The 22,094-nt window shown below is 63.2% G+C and overlaps 1 protein-coding gene and 1 long non-coding RNA gene across 6 annotated transcripts in view; one reads left to right on the top strand and one right to left on the bottom strand.

Moving 5' to 3' along the window:
• LMX1B (LIM homeobox transcription factor 1 beta) overlaps positions 1-22,094 on the bottom strand; it is a 79,161-nt gene that overhangs the window by 54,043 nt on the left and 3,024 nt on the right. Inside the window, exons 2-3 of one of the 4 annotated variants that reach the window (XM_089320072.1) lie at positions 21,389-21,517; positions 20,489-20,675 (exon numbers count right to left, since the gene is read on the bottom strand). In XM_089320072.1, the coding sequence (XP_089176198.1) occupies positions 20,489-20,675; positions 21,389-21,517 (316 nt within the window). Of the gene's footprint in view, positions 1-9,420; positions 9,856-20,488; positions 20,676-21,388; positions 21,663-22,094 lie in introns of those variants that run through there. The other 3 variants (XM_051836100.3, XM_089320077.1, XM_089320080.1) reach the window with 3 other exon arrangements.
• On the top strand, positions 9,942-20,441 carry LOC149128899 (uncharacterized). 2 transcript variants are annotated; one of them, XR_016225200.1, is made up of 3 exons: positions 9,942-10,236; positions 14,856-14,943; positions 18,997-20,441. It is a non-coding gene; the product is annotated as an uncharacterized LOC149128899 (long non-coding RNA). The 2 variants fall into 2 exon arrangements; XR_016225199.1 differs by lacking the exon at positions 18,997-20,441 and adding an exon at positions 15,489-17,626 and having other exon boundaries at positions 9,945-10,236.

Here is a 22,094-nt window from a genome sequence, read left to right as displayed (position 1 = left end):
GGCCTCTCCCCACTCCCTTCCCACCCCTTTCCTCCTCTCTCCTCCTTCCCTCCCCTCCTCTCAGCTCGGCTTCCCTACGACTCCCTCCACCCTCCTGCCCCTCCCGCCCCCTCCTCACCTAGGCGCATGTATAATGCATGCAGTGGAGGCACCCAATAGGATTAGGCACCTCCGCCCGGCTTGGCGGGGAGAAAGTTTATGTAAATGACTGATGACAGCGCTATTGTGCGAGGAATATCAATGGAGTAATTACAGTTACATCGGGCGCCCGCGCCGCCGGCCCGTGTTAATTTTTCACCGGCTCCCCCGGGAGAGATCGCGGCGCGCTCCGAAGAGCACAGCTAATAATGGGAGCTCGGAGCCGCCGCTGCGCCACGCGCCCTGAGGTCTTTCTGAGCAGACTGCTAAGCACTGGCTGTCTCCCCGGAGAGCCGAGAACAGAGATAAAATGATTAAAAACTGCCAAGCGGGCCTGGCAATCACTCGCTCCGCTGTCAGCCCACGACAAGACAAATCTCTGCGATTTCTCTCGTCCCTCCTCTCCCTTTGTGAGCCCCGAGCTGGGACGTGGGGGGTCAGGGTCAGCTCCCCCCAGGGGGAGGGGGCAGAGCTGCGGGCAGGGCAGCCGGCGGGAGCCGGGAGGGTGCAGAGGCCCGGCCGCGTGCCTCGCTCCTCCCAGCGAAACTCCACCAGGGCACACCTGTCAGGGCACACCTGTTGGGGAACACGGGGCGGCACACCTGTGAGGACATACCACAGGGGCACACCCACTGCAGCACATGTGTCAGGATCCACCTGCCAAGCCTACCAGCAGGGAGGGGCTTCCTGGGACCGGCCCCCCTCTCTGCATGACTCCCTGGGTAGCCTGAGCCTACTCGGGCCCTGAGTCCCCCACCTGGGCGCCTTGACGGGGTTCCTGACTACGGCCCCAAAGCAGCCTGCCAGGTGGGGGCCAGAAGCGGAAGGATGGAGGGTCTGCCGCCTCCCACGTCAGGGAGGGGTCTTGGGTGGGCCTGAAGCCAAGTCTGGCCCCAGCATGGAGAAGAGACCAGAGGGAAGAGCTGCTGGCTGCCCCCACCTGGCCCAGCCTGTCACTCCCTTGCACCCTGCGTGCCCGCCTGCCTGTGGCCACTGCAGCTGCGATAAAGGTGAGAGGAGATTCCCACCAACACTGGCAAGAGCCGCAGAGCCTCGGCCACAGACGTCACAGGCCAGGAGGGGCCACGTGCCCAGCGCCTGTCACACCCTCCTGGTGTCCCCTCGCCACACCCTGCCACAGCCCACCACCGCCAACACCCACACAGTGTCCCCAAGATGGCACGCGTGCTGCACGTGATGGCCGCTCCCGCATGCTGGGACTCACAGAGCATGGCCACCTGTGCTCGCAGCGGGGCCACACGCAGAGGGTGACACGCAGGCGTGTGCACACACATGTGCACACCGACACAGGCAGCGCCCGGCCCCGTGCTCTGGCATTCGATTGCAGGGGAGCAACCAGGTCCCCGAGGAGGCGCTGGGCCTGCCCCTCCAGATGCTCCATGTTCCGAGCGCAGCGCAGCACACGCCTCCCGCCACCTGCCCGCGTGAGCCGGCTCGGCACTGCAGCCATGAGCTGGGACGATCTGCGGCAGCAACGCCTCTCACAGCACCGGCGTGAAAGCTCAGCTGAGCCCGTGCTGGTGGCCTCTGGCCAGTCTTGGCTCTCCAGACCAGGAGCGGTCTTATGCCAGGCTGGGCTGGGCCACAGCAGCCCAACAGCTGCCTGCCCTCCCGCCCGTGGTTCCTGGGCTCCCTCCAAGGCAGTGAGGCTGGCCAGGGGCTGCCACCCCAGGATTCGCCATGCGTGTGCACACGCGCGCGCACACACACACACAGACCCAGCAAGCACCACCCCTCCATCATGGATGGACTCAGGTGTACTCACGTGCACGCACTCACAGGCATGATGCCCGGCACCCACTGACATTCACCTGCACGTATGCACGGAGCACCCGCAGTGGGTGGGGCCCCGAGGACAGGGTGGAGCACCCACGAAGCTCCTGACACGCGCACACAGGTGCACACACCTGAGCACCGCCTTGCAGCGCCCCCTCCGTGTCCGCAGCCCCTCCCCTGCATCCACACAGTGGTCAGAGTGTGTGTCCCACACCCCACCCACCCCTGCCCAGACTCCCCTACCCCCTTCCAGGGGCCCCTGGAGGAAAGGTCACTGTCCCAGCACCACCTCCTAGACCATGCACAATCATTGCTCCCTGAAAGCCACTCCTTGCTTTCTTTCCCTCTGCTCTCAGCCTGAATGGCTCTTCCTCCAGGAAGCCCTCCTCCATGCCTCCAGTCTGTTCCCCAGGGACCACAGCACCTGGCCTCCTCCATCAGGGTGTCCTCCAAGCCACTGCCAGACATATGTTTCTCCTGAAACGGGACACTCTGCGGGGGGCTGTGTCTGTCCTCAGCAGGCTCAGCAAATGCCAGAAAAAAGGGAGAGGCGAGGCCCCACGGGGGGCCCTGGCTCCTAAGGGAGACGTGGCCACCAGGCTGCTCTGCGACACGGGGGCTGTCACTCCCGTCACTCCTTGTTCCTGTGCCCATTCCTGGGCTATGGGAGTGGGATGCCCCCCAGCACTGCCCACCACTGAGGGACTGGCTCAGACTGCACAGCCCAAAGCAGGCTGCAGGCCCCCCCCCGCTCCCTCCTCCCCAGAGGCAGCAGCTCATGGCGCCCACGTGGTGCAGTCCTCCGACTCCACACAGGCTCAGAGCAAAGCACGCACTTCCCAGCTGTGCGACCACCAAGCCGCTGCTTAACCTCTCTGAGCTCTCTTCCCCGGTTGCGCTTTATGAGACATTCCCTGTCGTCATCACGAGCAGATATCACAGTTCCACTGCTGGAAGTTCCGATCTGGGTTTTCAGAATGTCCATTTTACAGATGCAGAAACTGAGGTTAAGTTAACTGAGGTTAAGCGGCAGAGTGATGGGCCCAAGGTCAGGCCCACAGCCTGTGACCCAGTCACCCCTCCACGGCCGACCGTGCGATGGTGACGTGGCACACAGTCGTGGCTGGAGATCCGGGAGCGCCGTCTGGGCTTGGCAGCCCTGCGGGAGCAGACGCCCAGCCAGCAGTGCCGTGCCCCAGCGCCTCCTCTGCAGCCACCTCCCCAGCCCAGCCCTTGCCTTGGTGAGCGTCGGGTGTCTTGTTCTGGCATGACAAGGGGACACGGAGCCAGTAGAGGACAAAGAAGCAACTGGAAGAAGAGCGGGCAAGACGAGGGAAGGGGGTCAGCCTGCCGGTGCCAGGTTCTGGCCTCAGTGTCCCCATCTGTAAAATGGGAACAGCACAACAGACACATCCCGGGCACCTCAGGGGCTTCCTGAGAGGCGGGGCTGGCACGTGGCAGGCGCAGGATGCTGGCTCAAACCTGCCGGGCTGTGCGGCACTGACCTGGGACGAGAGCAGGGATGGGGCAGAGGTGAGGGTGGGGGAGGAGCACTGAACGCTGTGCACGTGTTCCCTGCCGGCCGCAGCTCTGGGGCCTCCCCAGCAGCAGTCTGCTCTGAGTCCAGCAGGGCCAGGACGGTCCAGGTCTCTGTCCCCTGCTCCCTCGGGGGGGGGGGGGGCCGCTGGCGGGAAGGCAGAGGAGGGGGGAGCAGGAGGGGTGGGTCAGGCTCTGGAGGGCCTGGCTCTGATCCGTCCCGTGATGATTCCTTTAACGAATGCATTAAGTAACATATTTGGGAGACAGAACGAGCGCCCATCTACCAGCTCACCCCCAAAAGGCCCACAAGGGCTGGGGCTGGGCCACGCCAGCGCTGCCTCGTCACTGTCCCCGCCGTGACTAAAGGAAGAGCGGACGCCACATAACGGCAGCTCTACAGGAAACGTCTTTCTCCCTCGTTCTTCTCTGAGCTTTGCGCTGAGTGTCTCCACATCCTTTTCTAGCTAATCTCTACAATGACACGGGACGGTCACTTCACAGAGAGGGGAGACCTGGGATTAGAAAGGGCCCAGAGCTTGACGCTCTAGGGTGCGGATTAACAGGGGCTGGTGCAGGAGGTGGGGACAGTCCCTGGGCTGGGCCATGCGGCTGGGCACCCCACAGCAGGGCCGGCGTCCAGCTGGCCCCCTCGCTCCTCCCCAGTACCCGCCCAGGGCCTGCCTGAAATGGACACTGTCTTCAGACCCGGATCGCCAAGGCCCCTCCTGGGCACTCCAGGCCCTCCTGGGCAAGGGAGCTTGCTCCTGCACCGGGCATTTGAGATGCTCCCTGGAGCCCCTCCCACCCGATCCTGCCAAGGCCAGGGCTTCTCCTCTGGGCCCCCCACCCCTCCTCATCCTGGCCAGGCCAGGCTGTGATGACCCCGGTCCTGCCTGGTCAGGTGGGCAGACGGGGCCTCCCCGCTTCCACCCTCCTCCTGCCTTCCTCAAATGCTTGCTGAGCACCTACTGTATGCCAGGCACTTCCCTGGGGCATCAGGAACGGGCACTGCAGGGGCCAGCTGGTGCAGTGCTGGAGCTGCCATGTGAGCTTGGATAGCTGACACCCCTGCCTGGGCCTCAGTTTCCACATCTCTGAAATGGGGCTGTAACAGACCCTGCCCATAGACCTGTGAGGGTTTAATGAGATAATACAAGTCCTTGGCAATGCGGCTGAGCAGTGCAAGAGGAGCTGGGAGGAGGTGAGCTGCTGGGGGCCTTGTGGCCTTGCCCCTGCCTGCTCCCAGGGACGCTCGCTTTGCCTGGCATGTCCCTGCCTGGCCCCAGCGTCCTGGGCTTTCAGAGGGAGGGAGAAGAGCCTGCCCCGGCCAGTCCCCAGGACTCCCAGCATTGTCCAGACCTGCACCTGCTCAGTCCCAGCCCGCGCTGCCACTCCGAGACGGCCAGGCAGCCACAGCTCATTCTCATCCACTCACAACCACACGACTCACGGACACCGAGCACCTGTTCAGGGCCGGGCGCGGTGCCAGGCTCAGGGGCACCTGGACAGCGGTTCTCAGACCTCAGCGTGCACAGGCCTCCACCAGGGGCCGCCCCACCCTGAGGAGTCCAGTCCTTGCACAAAACTAGGAATCCACATGTGTCGTAAGTGCCAAGGACAGACCCGGCCTAGGGGTTAGGGTAGAGCCAGGGAGACGCCACGGAGCCCGGGAGTCTCGTGTAAGGCCTTTTCCAGAAGCAGGAAGGATGATGGAGGCCAGGAGACGTGTCCTGGGTGACCGCCACAGCCTGAGCAAGACCTGGGTGAGGACAAGCGTGTGAGCCACGTGGGAACACAGGTGAGCTGCCGGCGCACAAAAGGCAAATGCAGAGCCGCCTGCTCCACAATGAAGAATTTCACTCACAGGCCCCTTGCCCACGAAGTCTCTCGCCCATCCGGGGATCTGGCTGAGCTCAGGGTCCCAGGGCCGTAGCCAGGCACCCGGGGGGCTCCAAGCCCCAGGCCTCTGCGAGCCTCCCTTTGCTCTGCGCCCTCCCCTCAACCCTCCGAGCTGCCTCTGGAAGTTGGCTCAGACCTACACCCCCCATGCCCCTCCCCTGCCCTCCTCCTGCCAGTCCCTAACCCTGCGCACAGCTGTCAGTGTCATCTCCATAAAGTGCCTCTCCAGTCCCCGTCACTCCCCTGCCCAATAACCTTCAATGGCTCCCTCCTGCCCACAGGATGAATTCCGAACCCTGCAGCACAGCTACTGCCCCTGCCTGCTCCGCTCCGCAGCCCCAGGTAGCTCCGGCCACACTCACTGTCCCCGCCCGCCCTTCCCGGCTGTAGGCTTAACCCCTCCTATTCCTGCTGCCAGTGTGCCCACCTGGAGTGCCCTCCCCAAGTCCCCGCGCTCAGCCTCCCACCTGCGGGCTGCTGCCCTGGTGGCCAGCACAGACTCTCGCTGCTGGCCTCCTGGGTTACTGACCAGGGCCCTTCCCCCGAACAAAACAGCACCTGCTGACTGGGTGCACATCCCACTTATCCTGCTGACAACCACGGCAGCCAGGTCCTCTGGTCATCCTCATTTTACCATCCAGGGAAGAGGCCAAGCCTGCGGTCCAGCCTGGCCTAGCTCCTGCCCTCGTCCCTTTTACTAAGCACCATCTATGCCCTGTTCCAGACAAGGCCTGGTGCCTTCGACACCTGCTGAGGTCCGGCCCAAGGGACCACGGGAACATCGTCACCCCCAGCAGGAGGACCACGCCTGCCCACTCCTTCCTTTCGATCTCAGCCCTCGTTGGGCTTTGAGGGAACTGAGGCACAGAGAGGTAAACCACTGAACTCATGGTCACACAGCCAGGAACTCAAACTCTGAGGCCCCGAGCTCCAGAAGAATCTAGTTAAGGAATCAGGTCTGAAGCCACAAGACTCAAGATGTCTGCAGGCACAGGGGCTGTGTCGCAGCCTGCACTCCACTCCCGGAGCCTGGGAGCTCCCTGACGGCAGAGTGAGCCCACCCCATCCTGGCTCAGCTTAGGGAGCCCAGAGGCCCCACCCCACCCACAGTGGGTTCCTGACTATTAGCTGCCCCAGCCTCCTACCTACACCCTCCTGCCGGCCAGGAGAGCATGCACCCCGTGCGGCCCAGGGGCGTCCCTGATGCTCCCCGAGCTGCAAAGCATGCCGGTGCGTCTCAGATCAGTATTATCGCCACCGGCACTGCTGTTGCAGTTCCCATCTGTGCTGTGCAGCAGCGACGGCCTGTCTGCGGGTGACTGCCTGAACTCGGCCAGCACGTGGGACGGGCTGAGCCGTGGGCGGCCGCCCCGGCCCCCTCCAGGGCTCTGTCGCTGCTCACTTATCAGGCTAACGTGCCACAGGGGGGCTGCTGCCTTGCCCGCCCCTCCGGCTCCAGGCCTGCCGGCTGGAACAAGATCTGGAGGGGTGGGCAGGCGGGGGGCACATGGGAGGAGGCCAAGCCCTCGCCACAGGCCCCTTCTGCAGTTCAAAGTGACACACGCAGGCGGCAGTCCCTTCAAAGGGCAGGCAGCGCCTGCCCAGTGGCTGCTCCGGCAGCCCGGAGCCAGGAAGGCACTGCAGGAGCGCAGGTGGCCCTGGGAGGGCTGGCTGTGCTCCCGTGCGCGGCCAGGCCTGCTCCCCTGCCCCCTCAGCCTCCGAGACCCCTGAACAGGAGGGCAGATCGTGCTGTGCAAGCCTGGGAAAATCACCCTCCCTCTCTGACCCTTGGGGCTCTCACTGCATATTTGCAAAGTTCTCAGGGGATGCTGCTGACAAGGTTGATGGTGATGATGATTTAATCTCCCTGGAGAAGCAGCACCTGAAGCCAGCAATCCTGAGCATGAGGCCCATCAGCTGCTCAGCGGCTGTGCGACCCGGGAACATCACTTGCGTGCCCTGGGCCTCGGTCTCCTCATCTGTAGAGTGGGTCTCTGAGGGGATGCAGCTATGCCCATCTGGCAGGTCATGGGGCACCTCTGCCCTCACCTGCTGCCAGGGTAGTTGCCCAGCCCAGGGGAGACCCCCCCACCCCGGAAGGCTTGGCCCTAGTTCCCTGAGGCTGAGCAGCGGTCAACAGGGCAGGTCACTGGGGCTGGTGCTGTGACGGAGCAGGTAAAGCCACCGCCCTAGACTTGCTGGTATCCCATATGGGTGCAGGTTCGAGTCCTGGCTGCTCCACTTCTGACCCAGCTCCCTGCTAATGGCCTGGGAAAAGCAACAGACGGTGGCCCAAGTGTTTGGGCCCCTGCACCCATGTGGGAGACCTAGAAGAAGCTCCTGGCTTCAGCCTGGCCCAGTCCTTGCTGCTGTAGCCATTTGAGGAGTGAACCAGGAGGACCTCCCTCTGTCTGCAAACTCCTTCAAATACACAAATAAATAAATCTTAAAAAAAAAAAAAAAAAAAAAACAGGGCAGGTCATGGCACCCCCAGGTGCTGGCTCTGGCCGTGCACCCCTAGTGGCTGTGTGATCCTTAGGGTATGGCTTCACCCCTCTGTACCCCAGTTCTGTCAGGTGGGCACCTGGCTGTAACTGGCACTTTCAGGAACTCTCTCCAAGACCCAAGGAGTCAGGGGCTCAGCCCCACATCTAGACACAACCCTGCCCAGGAGGTGGCAGCCCGGGTCACCGCCATCTGAAGCTGTGTGCCCTTGGGGACAGCTCCAAGGCCAACCTTCCCCGATGGCAGGATGGGAAATGAGATTAATGAAGCCTGTCCCCAGGCCACAGGCAGCCATGCACACCGGTCATTCATTCAACAGGCGCTGAGCTCCAGGGCCAGGCTGCCACGGGAGCACCAGTCCCAACAAGAGGCCCGCACCGGCCCTCCCCAAGGACTGCTGAAGGGTCTCCCCGACACACGATGGCTGGGCTCCAACTCCCACTTCGGCCTCCTAGCTGTGTGACCTTGGGCAAGCGACTCAGCGTCTCTGTGTCCCGGCCCCCAGGTTTCCCCGCAGACTACCAAGTGCCCGGGACGAAGTGCTCACAAGCAGCAGCTGTGACGGTCCTGTTGCCGCGGCTGTGTGAGCTCCTGGCCTTGCCTGCCCGTTGAGAACCCCGTGCAGCTGGGGCCTCCGGGAGCTCACACACTCGGGACACGCTAGCTACCGCGAGGTGCCCGCGCACCCTGCAGATCTGGGGCTTCCTCTCGGGTCTGTTTCCCAGGCAGCTGGAACGCTAAGGGAAAAAATAAAAATACAAAAAAGCACCCAGCCTGCCGGGCCTGTCGAAGCAGGGCTGCCTTTACTGGAACCAGGCTTGGATGGCAATTTTGCGGTCGTAACAACTATTTTCTTTACACACTGCTATAGAAAGGGGAACTTCCCTTTACTTTTTTTTTTTTTAACCTAATTGAAGACACTATCAAGACACTGGCGTTTTTAATAAAAACACGATGAAGGAAAACATCCAAAGCTCAATAATCAGAAGCAATTTGCGTCGCAAGCAGAGATGTGTCAACTGCCCCCTCCCCCACCCGCCCCACTTGGCCACACTCGGCAAGGAACCCGCTCAGGATGGCAACTCTAGACCTATGGCAAAACTAATGAACAGCAGTGAGCCTGGGAGATAGCCTGAAAAATATCCTGGAAAAGAAAAACATATGCCAAAGAGTGTGGTGTAAAAGCCATATTTCATGGCTGACTTTAGAGAATGTTAATAAGGATTAGAACCATACTCCAACAAAACAACTATCAGTCAAGGCGGAGTAATTAATTTCGCTTCAGATCTCTGCTTGGGAAAATGAAAGCGGAAAGTGTTGTTTCACAGCGTGGAGATTCCAGCGACCCAAAGAACTTCTCCAGAGCCGCGGCCCGAGCCCAGATGAGACTCCCTGTCGCTGGCGGTCTCGCCCCGCTCTGTCTCTCTGTAGTCTTGGGAATCTTTTCCGAATCATTACAATATCAAACTCTTTTCTTTTCTCAGGATTGGCTAATAAATACGATTAAGATAACACGTCCCAAACCACATGTCCTCCGCTCACCTCCGACATGTGCAGGGCAGATGTGTCTTCCGTGCCCAGATGACCCAGCCGGCTGCTCCCCCGAGGCAGGGACCCTGGGAGACGCAGCCTCCAGAGGTCTCGCCAGCCCACTGGCCCTTCATGGCCCTGGCCACGCTGCTGGCCTCCCCATGACCCACGGCGCAGAGACAAGGCCAAACCCAGCGCGTCTGGGGAATCAAGAGGCCGGAAGGATGGAGGGAAGAGGACTCGGCCCCGGGCCCGGCTCACCTGGCTCTCGTCTCTCAACATCCAGCCTAGAAGATGAAAGTCCCAAACCTACGTGGCTGCAGGCTATCCAGAAAACTCAGAATCACACCTGGGGCTCCCTGTTAGGAGCCACGCTCCAAAGACCCACCCTTCCCAGAGACCCCGGCCCAGGGAGGACAGAGTCAGCCAATGTTAAAGCCAGAGTCTGAGTCCAGGAGAGAATTCTGGGGAAAAACAAAACAAAACAAAACAAACAAACAAACAAAAAACCGTGGAGCAGCCTGGCAGCATGCTTACGGGGTTCCCATCTCCACCCTGTTACAGGTCCTGGCTACACCTGGGCCTCACCCTGCAGGCAAGTGGCTTCCAGCTGGAACCTTCTAAATCGGCCTCAAGTGGCCGTGGGTGTGGCCCGGCTGCAGCCTGCTTGTGGTCAGGACCCCTGGAGGCTGCAGGAAAGCCAGGTACCGGCCATCAGCTCTAGGCAGGGAGGGGCAGCAGGCTCAGAGCCCAAGGCTGGTGGGGAAAAGAGCTGCACCCTCCTTGACTGGGCAGAGCCCCAGCCCCAAAGCAAGGCTGTGGGCCAAGGTAAGGGACTCTTCTGCTCAGCTCTGCCCTGGGGCTGGGAGGGAAGGAACCGAGGTCCCTTGGGGCCAGGAGCAGGGCTCAGGGGGACCCGCAGGGGCAGAAGCGTTCTACCAGTGCAGAGCAAGCAAGTGTGGGAGGGAGGTGGGGGCTTCGCAGACCCTCAGCAGCAGGCAGGCTGAGGGCAGGGCACCTCCCTGGGTAAAAAGGCCAATAAGGACCCTCGGGGGAGGGGCGTGATGACGTAAACCAGCCCCAGCTGCCTGCAGGGCAGGGGTGGGGTAGGAAGCTGACGCTCTCCTTTCCTGCCTGGTGCCCACTCCAAGGGTGCTCTGGGCAGACGGGTGGGGGGGGGGTGCCAGGCTCCTCCAGAACCGGTCGGCGTCCGGACCAGCTGCAGGAGGCACCCTGTGTCACCGAGGCCGTGGACTGCACGCCCGGGTAGCAGCCTTCCCGGAAGACCCGGGCTCTTCCCTGTCCCCAGCAGAGGAGCCAGGGCCGCCGGGCGGACTCTGCGGGCCCAGGGTGCGGCCGGCCCGGCTGATAGGAACCATCTGCGTTGTCTTAGGCCGCCCCCTGCCCACTGTCCCTCTGAACTCGGCCGGTTCCCGCGGGCCGTTTGATGCTCACGGGGTCACAGACCCCCGCACACAAATCACCGCCGCCGGGCTGGGGGTGGGGTGGAGGCGCTGAAACCTAATCTGCAAAGTTTGCCCGGCCGCCGGCCGCTCCTTCCCGCTCTCCTCGAAGGACCCCCCCCCCCTTTCCAAACAAGGCTTATTTTTCTTGCCAAAAAAACAAAGTTGGTATCAAGTGTTTGGAGGGAGAAAGTCTCTCCCCCGCCCTCAGCCTCGGCTTAGGAGGAAGGGCTGGGGTTTGTCGGGTGAGCTGGGGACCGCAGAGGGGGCTCGGGCAGGGGCCGGCGGGAGGTGAGCCTGGGACTCGCGGGTCTGTCCCGAGCTTAATGGCTCTGCCCTGTCGTCCTGGTCATCCCTGCCTGGATCGGGCTCCCTCCATCGCAGCTGCACTGCGATGGAAGCATCACTTCCTGCCCCTTCTGCCTCTCCATAAAACAGCCCTTGCCTGTCGCTTTTACGAGGTGACACGGTGCTCTCAGGCCGAGCCTCCCCTGGGCTCAGGGCAGGAGAAGGCCTCGTGCAGCCAGGCGTCCTGAGCACAGCCAGGGCCCACGGGGCTCCCCGGAGCACAGTCTAGGCTCTTTTAAAGCCGACCGTGGAGCCCGGCAGATCAGAGAATTCCCCCAGAGGAGTCCTTCCTCCGGCTCAGGCGTCCCCGACTCGACTCAGGGGCCTTTGGGCTGCCAACCAGTGCCCCCAGAGGGTGCTAATTACAGCCCCAGTACCAGAGGGCTTCCTCTGCTGGGTGTTGGTTTTGCTTTTGGTTTTTGACCCGAAACCGGGTGCTGCCCCCGGACACCCGCAGCTCCCCCACTGCGCACAGAGGCGGCTGCCGGCAGCTAAGGTCCGCACACCCGTGCCAACGCCAGGGCTGGACCTCCAGCCGCGCCAGCAGGCAGCCCAGCCTCAGGCAGGGTGGCGACATGCAAAGGGATAGTCTGCGGGACGGTGGGACGGCGGCGGCCACATCGAGAAGAAAGGCGCCAAGGCCAGCGAGGAGCGGGTTTCCTCGGGGGTCGAACAAAGGAATTCGCCCTCTGAAGAAAGGGGCCCGGTGCTTGGGAAGGGTCGGATCGCTGGGGCTGTGACACCCGTCCCAGGGAGCCAACGAAATCTGCCCTGGGGAGGAGCCCAGCCTGGCATCCCCAGCCGCCTCCCTCTCCATCTGAATCCCGCTTTCACGGGGTGGGGGTGGGGTGGCGGGCGTGCTCCCCGTGCGCCACCTCTTCCGGGGAGAGGAAGACACAGCCGGGCCCTCACTCCGCACTGGCGGAGGCCAAACCAGCCCTCCCCAACTCGGCTCTGCTCTGCTCCTTGCCCCCATTTTACAGGCACTGGCAACTGAGGCTCGGGCAAAGCCACCTCCCCTCCTGCAAGACCGGGACAGCTCCAAACGAAAGGGGCCCCCTCCTTCCGCCGCCGCCCTCGGCAGGGGTGGAGGGGACATGGTGTAAGGTGCTCCGCTCCTTTTCTCTGCTTGACATGAATAAGGGGATTAGGCCGGCAAGTTTCCGTCGTTCACCCGGCCGGACAAAGGGCCCCGCGGTTCGAGCGGCGCGGCCGCTGATTAAACGACAGAGCCCTGTCACTCAGCACCATCCTAGGTACTTGTGTCCGTGACATAATCTTATTAGAAGATAAAACCGGCGAAATCCTTTTCATAATGAAAAGTTACATTTAATGGCCGGACTCGCCCCCCACTCGCTCTGCGGACCCTGCCCGCCTTCCCCCGTTGCTGTTGGATATGGCTCGGCTGTAATTGGCATTTAAAGCACCAAGTCCGGGGGAAAAACGGGGTTTAGGGTTTTTGTAATCCCCCTAAACTGTCTTTGTTCGAAATCTCCACAGATACAAGTCTGTTAAGAGTAAATATTTGTGGATTGATACAACCACATTTCCCCCCTGCAAACCCAATCTGGGAAAAAAAAAAAAAAAAAAAAAACCCGCCCGCCCGCAGCCCCGGCCGGGACGCACGAGGGAGGGCGGGGGCTGGGGTCTCCGGAGCCGGCGCGGGGCTCGGCTCTGCGGCCGCGGCGCCGCCACCTCAGCCCACCTCGAGGGCCGGGTTCTCGCCTCCATAAACTGATCTCGGGCCTGCCGGAGGGGGTCGGCGGCAGGGCTCGGGGAGGGGCGAGGGGCGAGGGCCTCGCTCCACCCGGCACGGAGACGCTCGATCTCCCCCGCCAGCCCGGGGCCGCGGGAGCCGCTCCCTCCGCACCCTGAAAGGCGAAAGGAGTCCGGAGGCTGCTGCGGGGCCCTGGGCTCCCGGCTCCAGCCCAGCCCGGCCCGGGATCGGATTCCTTCATAAATCAGCGGCTGGGTGAAAAGGGCTGCGCTTTAGAAAGGGCAGGACCGTGTGCGCGTATTAGAGCGCGCGGTTCCCAAATCCGGGCTAAACCCCTGGTGACACCGAAATTCATCAACCGCCACCCGCGCCCGCTCACGGTGCGGCCCCGCTCCCGGGAACGGAGGCCGAGGAGCAGGCACGGCCGAGGGCCGGGCGCGGGTGGAGGCCGCCCCGCCCGCCCGCGCGCCGCGGCCGGCACGGCGCTCATCCTAACCCCCTTCGTCCTGAGGCCAGGGGGCGTTCCGTGCGGGAGCGCACTGACGGCTCCAGGCTGGGCGCCCTAGGGAAGCTCTCGACTGTCGGGAGGCAGCACCCCGGGGCTTCTCGAAGGCCCAAGGGCTCCCGCCAGGCTTCAGAAGTTACCGAGTTGGGGGGGGGGGTCAGCTCCGCAGTAGCCCTGGGGCGGGGGAAGCTGTTTAACCGCCCCAGCCTCAGTTTCCCAGCGCAACAATGCCAGTGACCTCCGCCGGCCCCAGCACGCGCCCATGTGCTTTCCTCCCAGATGCACCAGGGTGGCCCCTGGGCGGCATTACCCATGCTCCACGCTCTGCTGGGACAATGGCACCACCTTGCCTCGGTGGCTGCTGGGCCCCTGCACAGCCCAACTCTGCCTTCGGGTTCCCTTCTCCAGAGAAAAACGGAAAAGAGGGGCCCCAAAGCCGGGTGCAGAGCAGAAGGGTGGCCCAGGCTCGTTGGAGAGGCTGCACTTGCCGGGCCTCCCACGCAGGGCAGACAGGGCTGCTGGCTGCTCACTTCCCCGCAGGAAGGAAGAAGACATCCACAGGGGGTCGGGTTTGTCCTCCGGAGTCCTCAGAGCAGCGACATTGGAATTATCACCCCCATTTCACAGAAGGGGAAAGAGAGGCTGGGGAGAGCCATCAGTCCTCCCCTAAAGGCACACTGGGAGACCGACAGGCTCTCCACTCCCCATCGGTAAGGGCCAACGACCTTGCTCTTTCTCTGAGAAAACGTGCCTTGCCCAGGGCCCTCCGTCTGGAGGAGGTGGCGGGGGGGGGGGGGGGGGGTACTTGGTCCTCTTCACCTCAGCAGGCTTGGGCCGCCCCACCCCCGGCAGCCCTGTAAGTAGACTACGTGAGGCGGGCATCCCGCGACTAGACCAGAGCCTCCCCCGGAAAGCAGGAGGCTGGCGGAGCGAGCAGCAGTCACACCCAGCTCGTCCCAAGCCGGCGCTGCTGCTCCTCCTGTGCTGTCCGCTGCGGCAGCATCCCGCAGGGCGCCCGCGGGCTGGGGAGGGACCCCCTTGCAGCCCCCTGTGCTGGCACGCTCAGTTCCTCCTCCTCCTCCATCTACCCGCAGCTCGGTGGCCCTGCTCACTCCTGCCAGCCCTAGTGGGCACCTCTGTTGTTCTGAGCAGCCCTGGGACCTTCCACCTCCCCCCACCCCACTCCCCAAACCCTGCCGGAAGCCGGGAAGCAAACAGCTTTGTTTCTCCTGGAACCAGACTGTAGGAACCGGGTTTCTCCTTTGCAGTACTCCCCCCAGCTCCCAGCCAGGTGCTCTGCCATCAGCCTGCACACACACTTGTCCAGGGACTCCTCCAAGCCGGGCTCCCAGCTGAGACAAAGCCCCGCTTTCCAAATATGCCTGCACATCCCCAGACCCCTGCCTCCTTTCAGGGCCGGAATGGATCCATCGAGAGTGCCCAGGGAGTAACAAAGGAAGGGCCCGAGCAGAAATGCATCTGTACTGGCCGGGCAGGCAAAGGTGAGGGCATCCAGGAAGTGCTGTCAGCCAGGCCTGAAACCCAAGAAAGCTGCCACTCGGAGCACAGTGGCCCCTTATGTCCCAGCGCTCCACACCGCAGCAGTAGTTAAAGCAAACACGGGCCCTTCACTGCCCTGTCAGTTACACCTTCCCCCCAAATTACACAAACTTTGAAACATTTTTCTGGGAGAAGATGGATGCTTCAGGAGACTTGAGGTCAGGGCTGGGCTGTTTAAAGTATATTATTAACAAATAAACATTTACTACAAAAAAAAAAAAAAAAAAAAGAGGGCAGAGAGAGAGAGAGAAAAACCCTATAGGCCACCGGGGAACCAAATCGTGTTGCTTTTGGCATCAAATGACAGGAGACATTTATGACATGAATGGGGAGCACCAGCGGCCACTCCGCTTCCTCAGCCTTCCTGAATCAACTTCTTCAAATACGGGTCCGCCTTCACCCCGCCCTCCCCCGCAGCACCTCCCCACTTCTGACTGCAGTGGCCACGAATGTCTGTAATTTTGGTTTTGCTCTTTGCTGCCATCAGCACAGAATCTCGGGTTGGAGAGGGCTGCAGGAACTTCCGGCTGGGTCAGCCAGAAAGCCACGGGCTCCGGGCCGCTGGCACCGGCGTGACTGACAGGGCACACGCAGCGGCCTGGGTGAGCGGACCATCCCTCCCTTGCTCCCGCCCCCGAGCCGAGGCCTGCCGGTGGTGTCCAGCAAATTGGAAGTTATAACTCATGTCACCGAGAGCATCCTCCTTCCTTCTCCCTAACTGGTGCCAAAGCACGGCTGCTTCCCCACCCCCGCTCCTTCTCTAAAAACCTACACAGCCACAGGACAAGAGGAGGCTCTTTGGCCATGCACTTCCAGCCTACCATTGGCAAAAACCTCACCAGGCCATGGAGGCTGAGCCGGAGGGCCCTCCACCCGACGTCCTGGAATGGTTTCTTTTTAAACCTCATCTTTCTCCGAGCTGCACAGACCCCTGGATCTCCTCGCCCCGCTCACACACCCTCTTCCTAAGCCCACTGGCAGCCACAGATGTGCGTTGAGTTCTATCTTCTGTCATTCGAATCACAAAAACCAGCACGCACGATTCTTCAAATATGAAACTGTATTACTGAGAATGGTTTTCTCCAAGCCATCCGGAGACCTCGGCCACACTGACGGCTTCCCAGCATAACACGGCTGCCCCGTACCTGCGCTCCCTGACAAAGTGTACTTGGCACCTCCGCCTTCCCGCAAGGTCAGAAGGATGACTGACGGATCCCTAGGAGACTGGAACATTCACTAAGACTCCACCAGGTGCGCCGGTAATCCTCCGAGGGATACCATCACCCTCCTAGTTGGCTGAAGGCGAAGTGGGGGGCTCAGAACGGAAGCCTCTTGGCTGAGATCACACACGGGGGGGGGGGCAGGGAGGTGAACCCAGGTCTGACTCAGGGTCTAAGGTGCTTTTCACAGCCAAGGCAAGCAGGACCCTGCCCATGTCCAGCTCAGGCAAAGCAAAGACCCTCATAGCCCTTGTCCTGCCTGGTGTGGAGCGGGCTTGTGGCAAGGCAAGCCCAGCAGGCCAGCTGTCCTCAGGACAGGACCTGTTGGCAGTCTGGCGCGTACCCTGCCACGCGGAGGGTGATAACAGACACAGCGATGATTTCCAGGGCTTTAACAACACGCCAGGCAGGGTGCCAGGCCCTTTGGGGTGCCTTATTGGGAGCCCTTATAAGAGTGCTTCCCCCAGGTGGACAGGTCCTCCTTGTAGAGAAGAGAATCAGGTGGATGCCAGGGCTCTGATGCACCATGCACCGGGCGGGGGTCGGTGGGGGGAGGGCTGAGAGCCACCAATCACACTCCCTCGGAGACCCCCACAGCTTCCCCGACTTGAGAATAATCCGGGAAACAAATAAGGTCGCAGCAGCCCAGGAGTAGGAAAACCGCGTTTGCTCAGCAGCAGGGTCGGCCTGCGTGTGGCAGGTGCGGGGGGGGTGCATGGGGAGGCGCCTCTGAGGGGTCCAGGACTCTCGGGAGCCAGGCTGGCGGAGCGAGCCCTAGAGCTCCCAGGGCAGGCACCCCGGGAGGCAGAGTCCTGGTTCCTCCTGCGAGGCAGACGGGGTTTCCAGGAAGGGCCCTCGCCCCGGGGCTGTGGCAGGGGCACCAGTGGGGAGCTGTGCAGGCTGGGGCCCTCACTGGGGAAAAGGAGGCAGCTGGTAGGTGGCACCCTGCCGCCAGGCCCGTGGGAGGCCTTCCCTGCTGGCGGGGGAAGGCTGGGAGCTGGCTCTGCTCCCTCCTGGGCCACGGTGCTGCGGGAGAGGAGGCCCTTCCCGGTGTAAACACTTCTAAGGAAAGGAATGTGCCGGGAAGCGCACCGCAGCCAGCTGGGGGAAATTAAAAAAAAAAAAAAAAATCACCCCGGGGACTCAGAGGGCTTTTTGTGAAGCTTGATCAAAGGCTGGCTGTCCCCTTCCGGCCGGCCGGGATGGGCGCATCCTACCTGGGCAGGGCCGCCCGGGGAGTTCGGGGCAGCCCAGAGGCAGGAGCCGCCGGCAGCCTTCCCGAGCCTGGGACGCCGAGGTGGCAGCACCGCCCCGGCAGCCACCCCGCGTCTGGCGACGCACAAAGGCTGCGGCTCGCACACCAGCGCGGCTCGGTCGCCAGACCTCGGAGCTGTCTTACAAGTGATTAGACTCCATTTTGTGACAGATTTTTGGACTCTCCCCCTTTCCGGAGCCTCCTCCAGGAATTGGCCACCTCCTCAGGATAGAAACCCTTTCCAGACGAGAGGCAGACCGGCGAGGAGGGAGCGTTACATAATTCTCTCGGGCCAAACCGCCAAGGGGAAAAAAATAGTGCGAGGGGGGCATGTTGGCATTTTTTGTTTGTTTGTTAATAATTAAAAAAAAAAAGGGTTCTCCAGTGGACGGCAGAAAGCGGCGTCCGTGCTTTTGCGCTTGCCCTCGGCTTCCGAGCAGGCTCTCTGTCTGCACCGGGGCCGAGGCTGCTTCCGAGTCCCAGCCAGGAGCAGAAGAGCCGTGGCCCGCGCTCGGCTCTGCTCGGCCAGCACGCCCCGCTGGGCTTCAGCGGGTGCTACAAATCACCCCCGTGGTGCGTAAAGTAACTCTGCACGTCTGGGCGCCCGGGGTCTTGGAGAACAAATCGAAAGGAGGAGGAGACGCTCGCTAAAAATGGCAACCTCTGTGCAAGGACCGAAGCCGGCCGCTCCTCTGCGGGCCGAGGACAACGTCTTCAAAAGTTATGGTGGGGGGGTGTTAATTTCCCAATACGGCTGCCGCAGAGCCGGCAAGATCGAGAAGGCACGTTTCCGCGCCCGCTTGCCTGGATCCTCGTCTGAAAAGCATTTGCGAGCAGATGAAATAAATATGCATTTGCGCTTCACAAAGGAAAAAAGGGATTTGTGAATAAAAAGATATTTTCATTGTGCAGAGAGAACACTGCTTCCCAAAGAGGTCCCGCCTGCTCCTCCGCCTCGCTCTCCCCGGGAAACGCTGATTCGAGACCCGCGGGGTATTTGTCCCGGGATTGTCTTGACAACAACCCACCCCGCCCCCCGCCCCCTGCCCCCAGCACAGCCTCGAGGCCCGCCTGGTGCAGATACCTAATTGGCATTATTGGAAGAAAGAGGGGACAGGGGAGGAGGAGGAGGCGACTGTGGGCTGAGAGAATGGTGCCCCCCAAGAGGCTCCAGCCCGGCTGGACCCAGACTGGGACTGGAGGGCACCAGGATTCATTCCGGACACCCTGACTGGGCGGGAGGCAGCGGGCTCCCGCGCGACCTTCTCCTTTCCTTTTTAAAACAAATGCACTCTGGACAACGCAGTCGAAAACGTTTTGTTTTGTGAAATGAGTGGGTTAGTCGTTCATTTCCAAGGCGACATCCGGCTGAAATGTGGGGACTTGAGGGTTCTGGGTCTGGAGAACCAGGGGCCGCCCTTCCCTCTTTTAAAGAGGGGCTCTGTAAGACGACGGCTACGGTGGGTGAGGTTGAAGAGTCTTTCCAACGCACTTAAAAATTTTTTTTCTTAATCACACAGATGACTCAGGAGCCCATTTCCAGTTTTCCAGGCTTCCCGCCCCCACGTGTTGAGTCCTTGAGGCCGGTGAGTGACACTGCCGGACCGAGCTCAGCTCCGGGAAGCCAAGAGCGCAGGGCGTGGATGGTTGGAGGCTGGTGCACCTCAGGGAGGTGCTCCCTGGACTGACCCAAAGCCCCCAAACACTTTTGTCCCCCCAAACCGGCATCCCCAATTTTTCATGTCCTGCTGCAGCTGATGGGTTCAGCGTGCAGCAAGAGCCCAAATCAACAGTGTGGTGCCTAAGCCCGGGGTGCTCCACACTCAGCGGGCGGCCTCAGCTACGCTCTGGGGCCAGCAGAAGAGCTGACCCGTGGAACCGACCCCCAACTCCTACCCGCAGAGCCCCCAGTCAGCAGGAAGAACAAGGCGCAAAAAGCAGCTCCTGTCCCTCCCCAGCCTGGGAGGGCAGGACCAGAGCCTATAGGGATAGAACCCAAAGCCCCTTCCAGGACTCCAGCCTGCAGCCCCCCGACCTCCAGGCCCCAGTGAAGCAGTCAGGCCCCGGACTTGCGATCTCTGGGCAGAGCAGGCACATCTCTGGGCACAGCAGGTACGCTGCACTCACCCCTAGGCAGCAGCCTTTCCCCAAAGCGTGGGCACACACAGTTCTCCCAGTCTCAACCACTGAGCAGCTTCCCCACGCTGCAGCCCCATCCACGCCTGCTTTCTGGGCACCCCCAAAAGGTTCTCCCAGGCCCCCGCTTGTCTGCAGCACCACTCCTAGAATCCCTGCAACCCTGCTCGGCTGCCGCCTCACGCGGCCAGGCACACGACCTAGCAGGTCAAAACAAAAGGCCTGCGCCTACTCTGATCCGTCCCGGGCGCCCGAGCCACACAAAACCATCATCACAGCTAAAGACAAAAGTCAGCACGCAGTGATCAGCTCACGGGCTCTGGCCTACACCAGGGTCCTCGCCCAGCAGGCAGCAGGAAAGGAGGCCTCCGGTGGAGGGAAACGCAGACCACTCCCAACTCCCGAGTGCGAGTCTGGCCATCTCCAGAGATGCATGGAACGGTCTCAAGGAAGGAGACACCCCTTTCTCTCCACCAGGGAGGCGGCCCGCTGGGGTGGGGGCTCCCTGCTGCCTGGGCTCCTCAGAGCCCTGCACTGCGCCTCTGCCCGGGGGGTACCTGGGCTGGAGAGGTGCAAACGCCCGGCCTGGCTCCCTACAGCACCAGTTTCCTTTAAAGTCAATTCGTGGTCCCCAAGTCAGGCCTCAGCGAGACCCAGGCACCCTGTCGGCCCACGGCTTTGACTCGCTCCCCAACTCAGGGCGCAGCGCAGGTTTCCGGGACAACAGATGGCAAGGAGCAGCCACGGACCAGGACGCCGCAGCCGGAGTGGCGCAGCCCGCAAGGCCCTCGGAGCGGCCCCTGCCCGGCAGGGGGCCGGCCCGGGCTCCAGGGCCGGGTGGCGGCGGCGGGGAAGGGGAGGACGAGAGGCGCTTACTGTTGGTAGTCTTGTTTGCAGTAGAGTTTCCGATCCCGGAAGTAGCAGCTGGTGGTGAGGGCTTGCTGACACGCCGCGCACTGCAGACACTCCTCGTGCCAGGAGGACTCGTTCACTCTCATCAGGAAGCGGTCGGAGATGGGCCGCTGGCAGCCCTCGCACACGGCGGGATGCGGGCAGTCCGAGCCTGCAGCGCACAGGGCGACAGCCCGGTCGTCAGCGCCGCGCGGGCCAGCCCCGGCGTCCCCGGCGCGCGGCGCCCGAGGTCGCCGGACCCGAGGGCGAGGGCAGTTCGTCCCCGCGCGCGCGGGCTCCGGCGCTGAGAGGCTGTGGCCTCGGGTGCTGGCCGGCCGCTGCGCTCTCCGCTTCTCCCGGGAGCCGGCGCTGGGCGTTCATGGAAACGGCCAGGAGCCCGGCTGGGGACCCAGGCAGACGGGCGGAGGTTGCGGCGCTCGCTGGCTGACACGCCCCACGGCCCCGGTCGCGGTCCTCCGTGTCCTCATCGCCCCTGAATCGGCGGTGTGGGCAGCCCGCGGGACATTTTCCTGCCAGCGGCTCCCCCTCCCCAGGTGCCCTGGCACCTTTCCGAGGCTCGCCCAGGTGGCCGCTTGGTCCCCCATCGCCCCTGCCAGCTGCCCCCTCCCCCGCCAGGAGCGGTCACTCTAGACCGGGGCCCCGCAGAGGATGGCAGGCGGCGGCTCTAACTGTCCTGGCCCCTCGCCTGCGGGCGGGTGTCCCTGCACACCTGTACTCCCCCCAGGATGCCTGTCCGGGCGGTCACTCCAGGAATCCCGCATCTGCGCCCCTACACCGGGTCCTCTTGCAAAAACACATTTCCTTTATCCGCCAACGCCTGTGCCCCCTGCCCGTAACCCTCCGAGCTCCCCACCCCGCACTCACCCAGCAGCACCCCAAGAGTGGCAGGTCCGGGGCGCAGCGCGTGTTCTTCCATCTTGATCCCGTCCAGCATCTTGGCGCAGTCCGTCTGCCCGCGAGGGAAGCACCTCTCCAGCGACTCGGGACCTGTTGCTATATCCATGGGACGCGGGGCGCGCTGCGGACCACGCCGGCCGGGCTGCTCCCTCGCCCGCCGCCCGCCGCCCGCCGCGGCCCTGGAGCCGGCAAGGCACGGCCCCCGCGGGGCTGGGGCCGGGGCCGGGGCTGGGGCTGGGGCCGCCCGCTGCCCCCGGCGAGCGTGCAGCGGCGGCGCGCTGGCCCCGGGCCCCGGCGGCGGGCGGGCCGGGGCAGCTGCACCCGCGCCGCGCTCTGCGGGCACTCGCAGCCACGCGCGGCTCCTCTGTCACCTGCCTGTTAGCGCCGGAGCCCGGCGGCGGCAGCGGCGGCGCGGATCGAGCCACGGGAGGAGGCGGCGGCCGCGGCGGTGGCGGCGGCGGTGGCGGCGCGGGCGGGGGAGGGGCGGGCGCGGGGGCGGCCCTGCGGACTGGGGGGGCGCGGGCGGCGCAGCGGGGTCCCGGGCGGGGCGCAGCGGGCCGCGGGCTGCGGGAGCGCTCCCCGCACTACTCCAGTGCCATGGTGCGCCCGCCGGGCCGCTCGGTTTAGAGCTGGGGCTGGCGGCGGAGGGATACCCCGGCCGGGGCCGCCTCAC

Source organism: Oryctolagus cuniculus, chromosome 1, assembly GCF_051225735.1.
Source record: "Oryctolagus cuniculus isolate XC-2025 breed Fujian yellow rabbit chromosome 1, ASM5122573v1, whole genome shotgun sequence".
Classification (NCBI taxonomy): domain Eukaryota; kingdom Metazoa; phylum Chordata; class Mammalia; order Lagomorpha; family Leporidae; genus Oryctolagus; species Oryctolagus cuniculus.
This window is presented reverse-complemented; position numbering and strand designations above follow the sequence as displayed.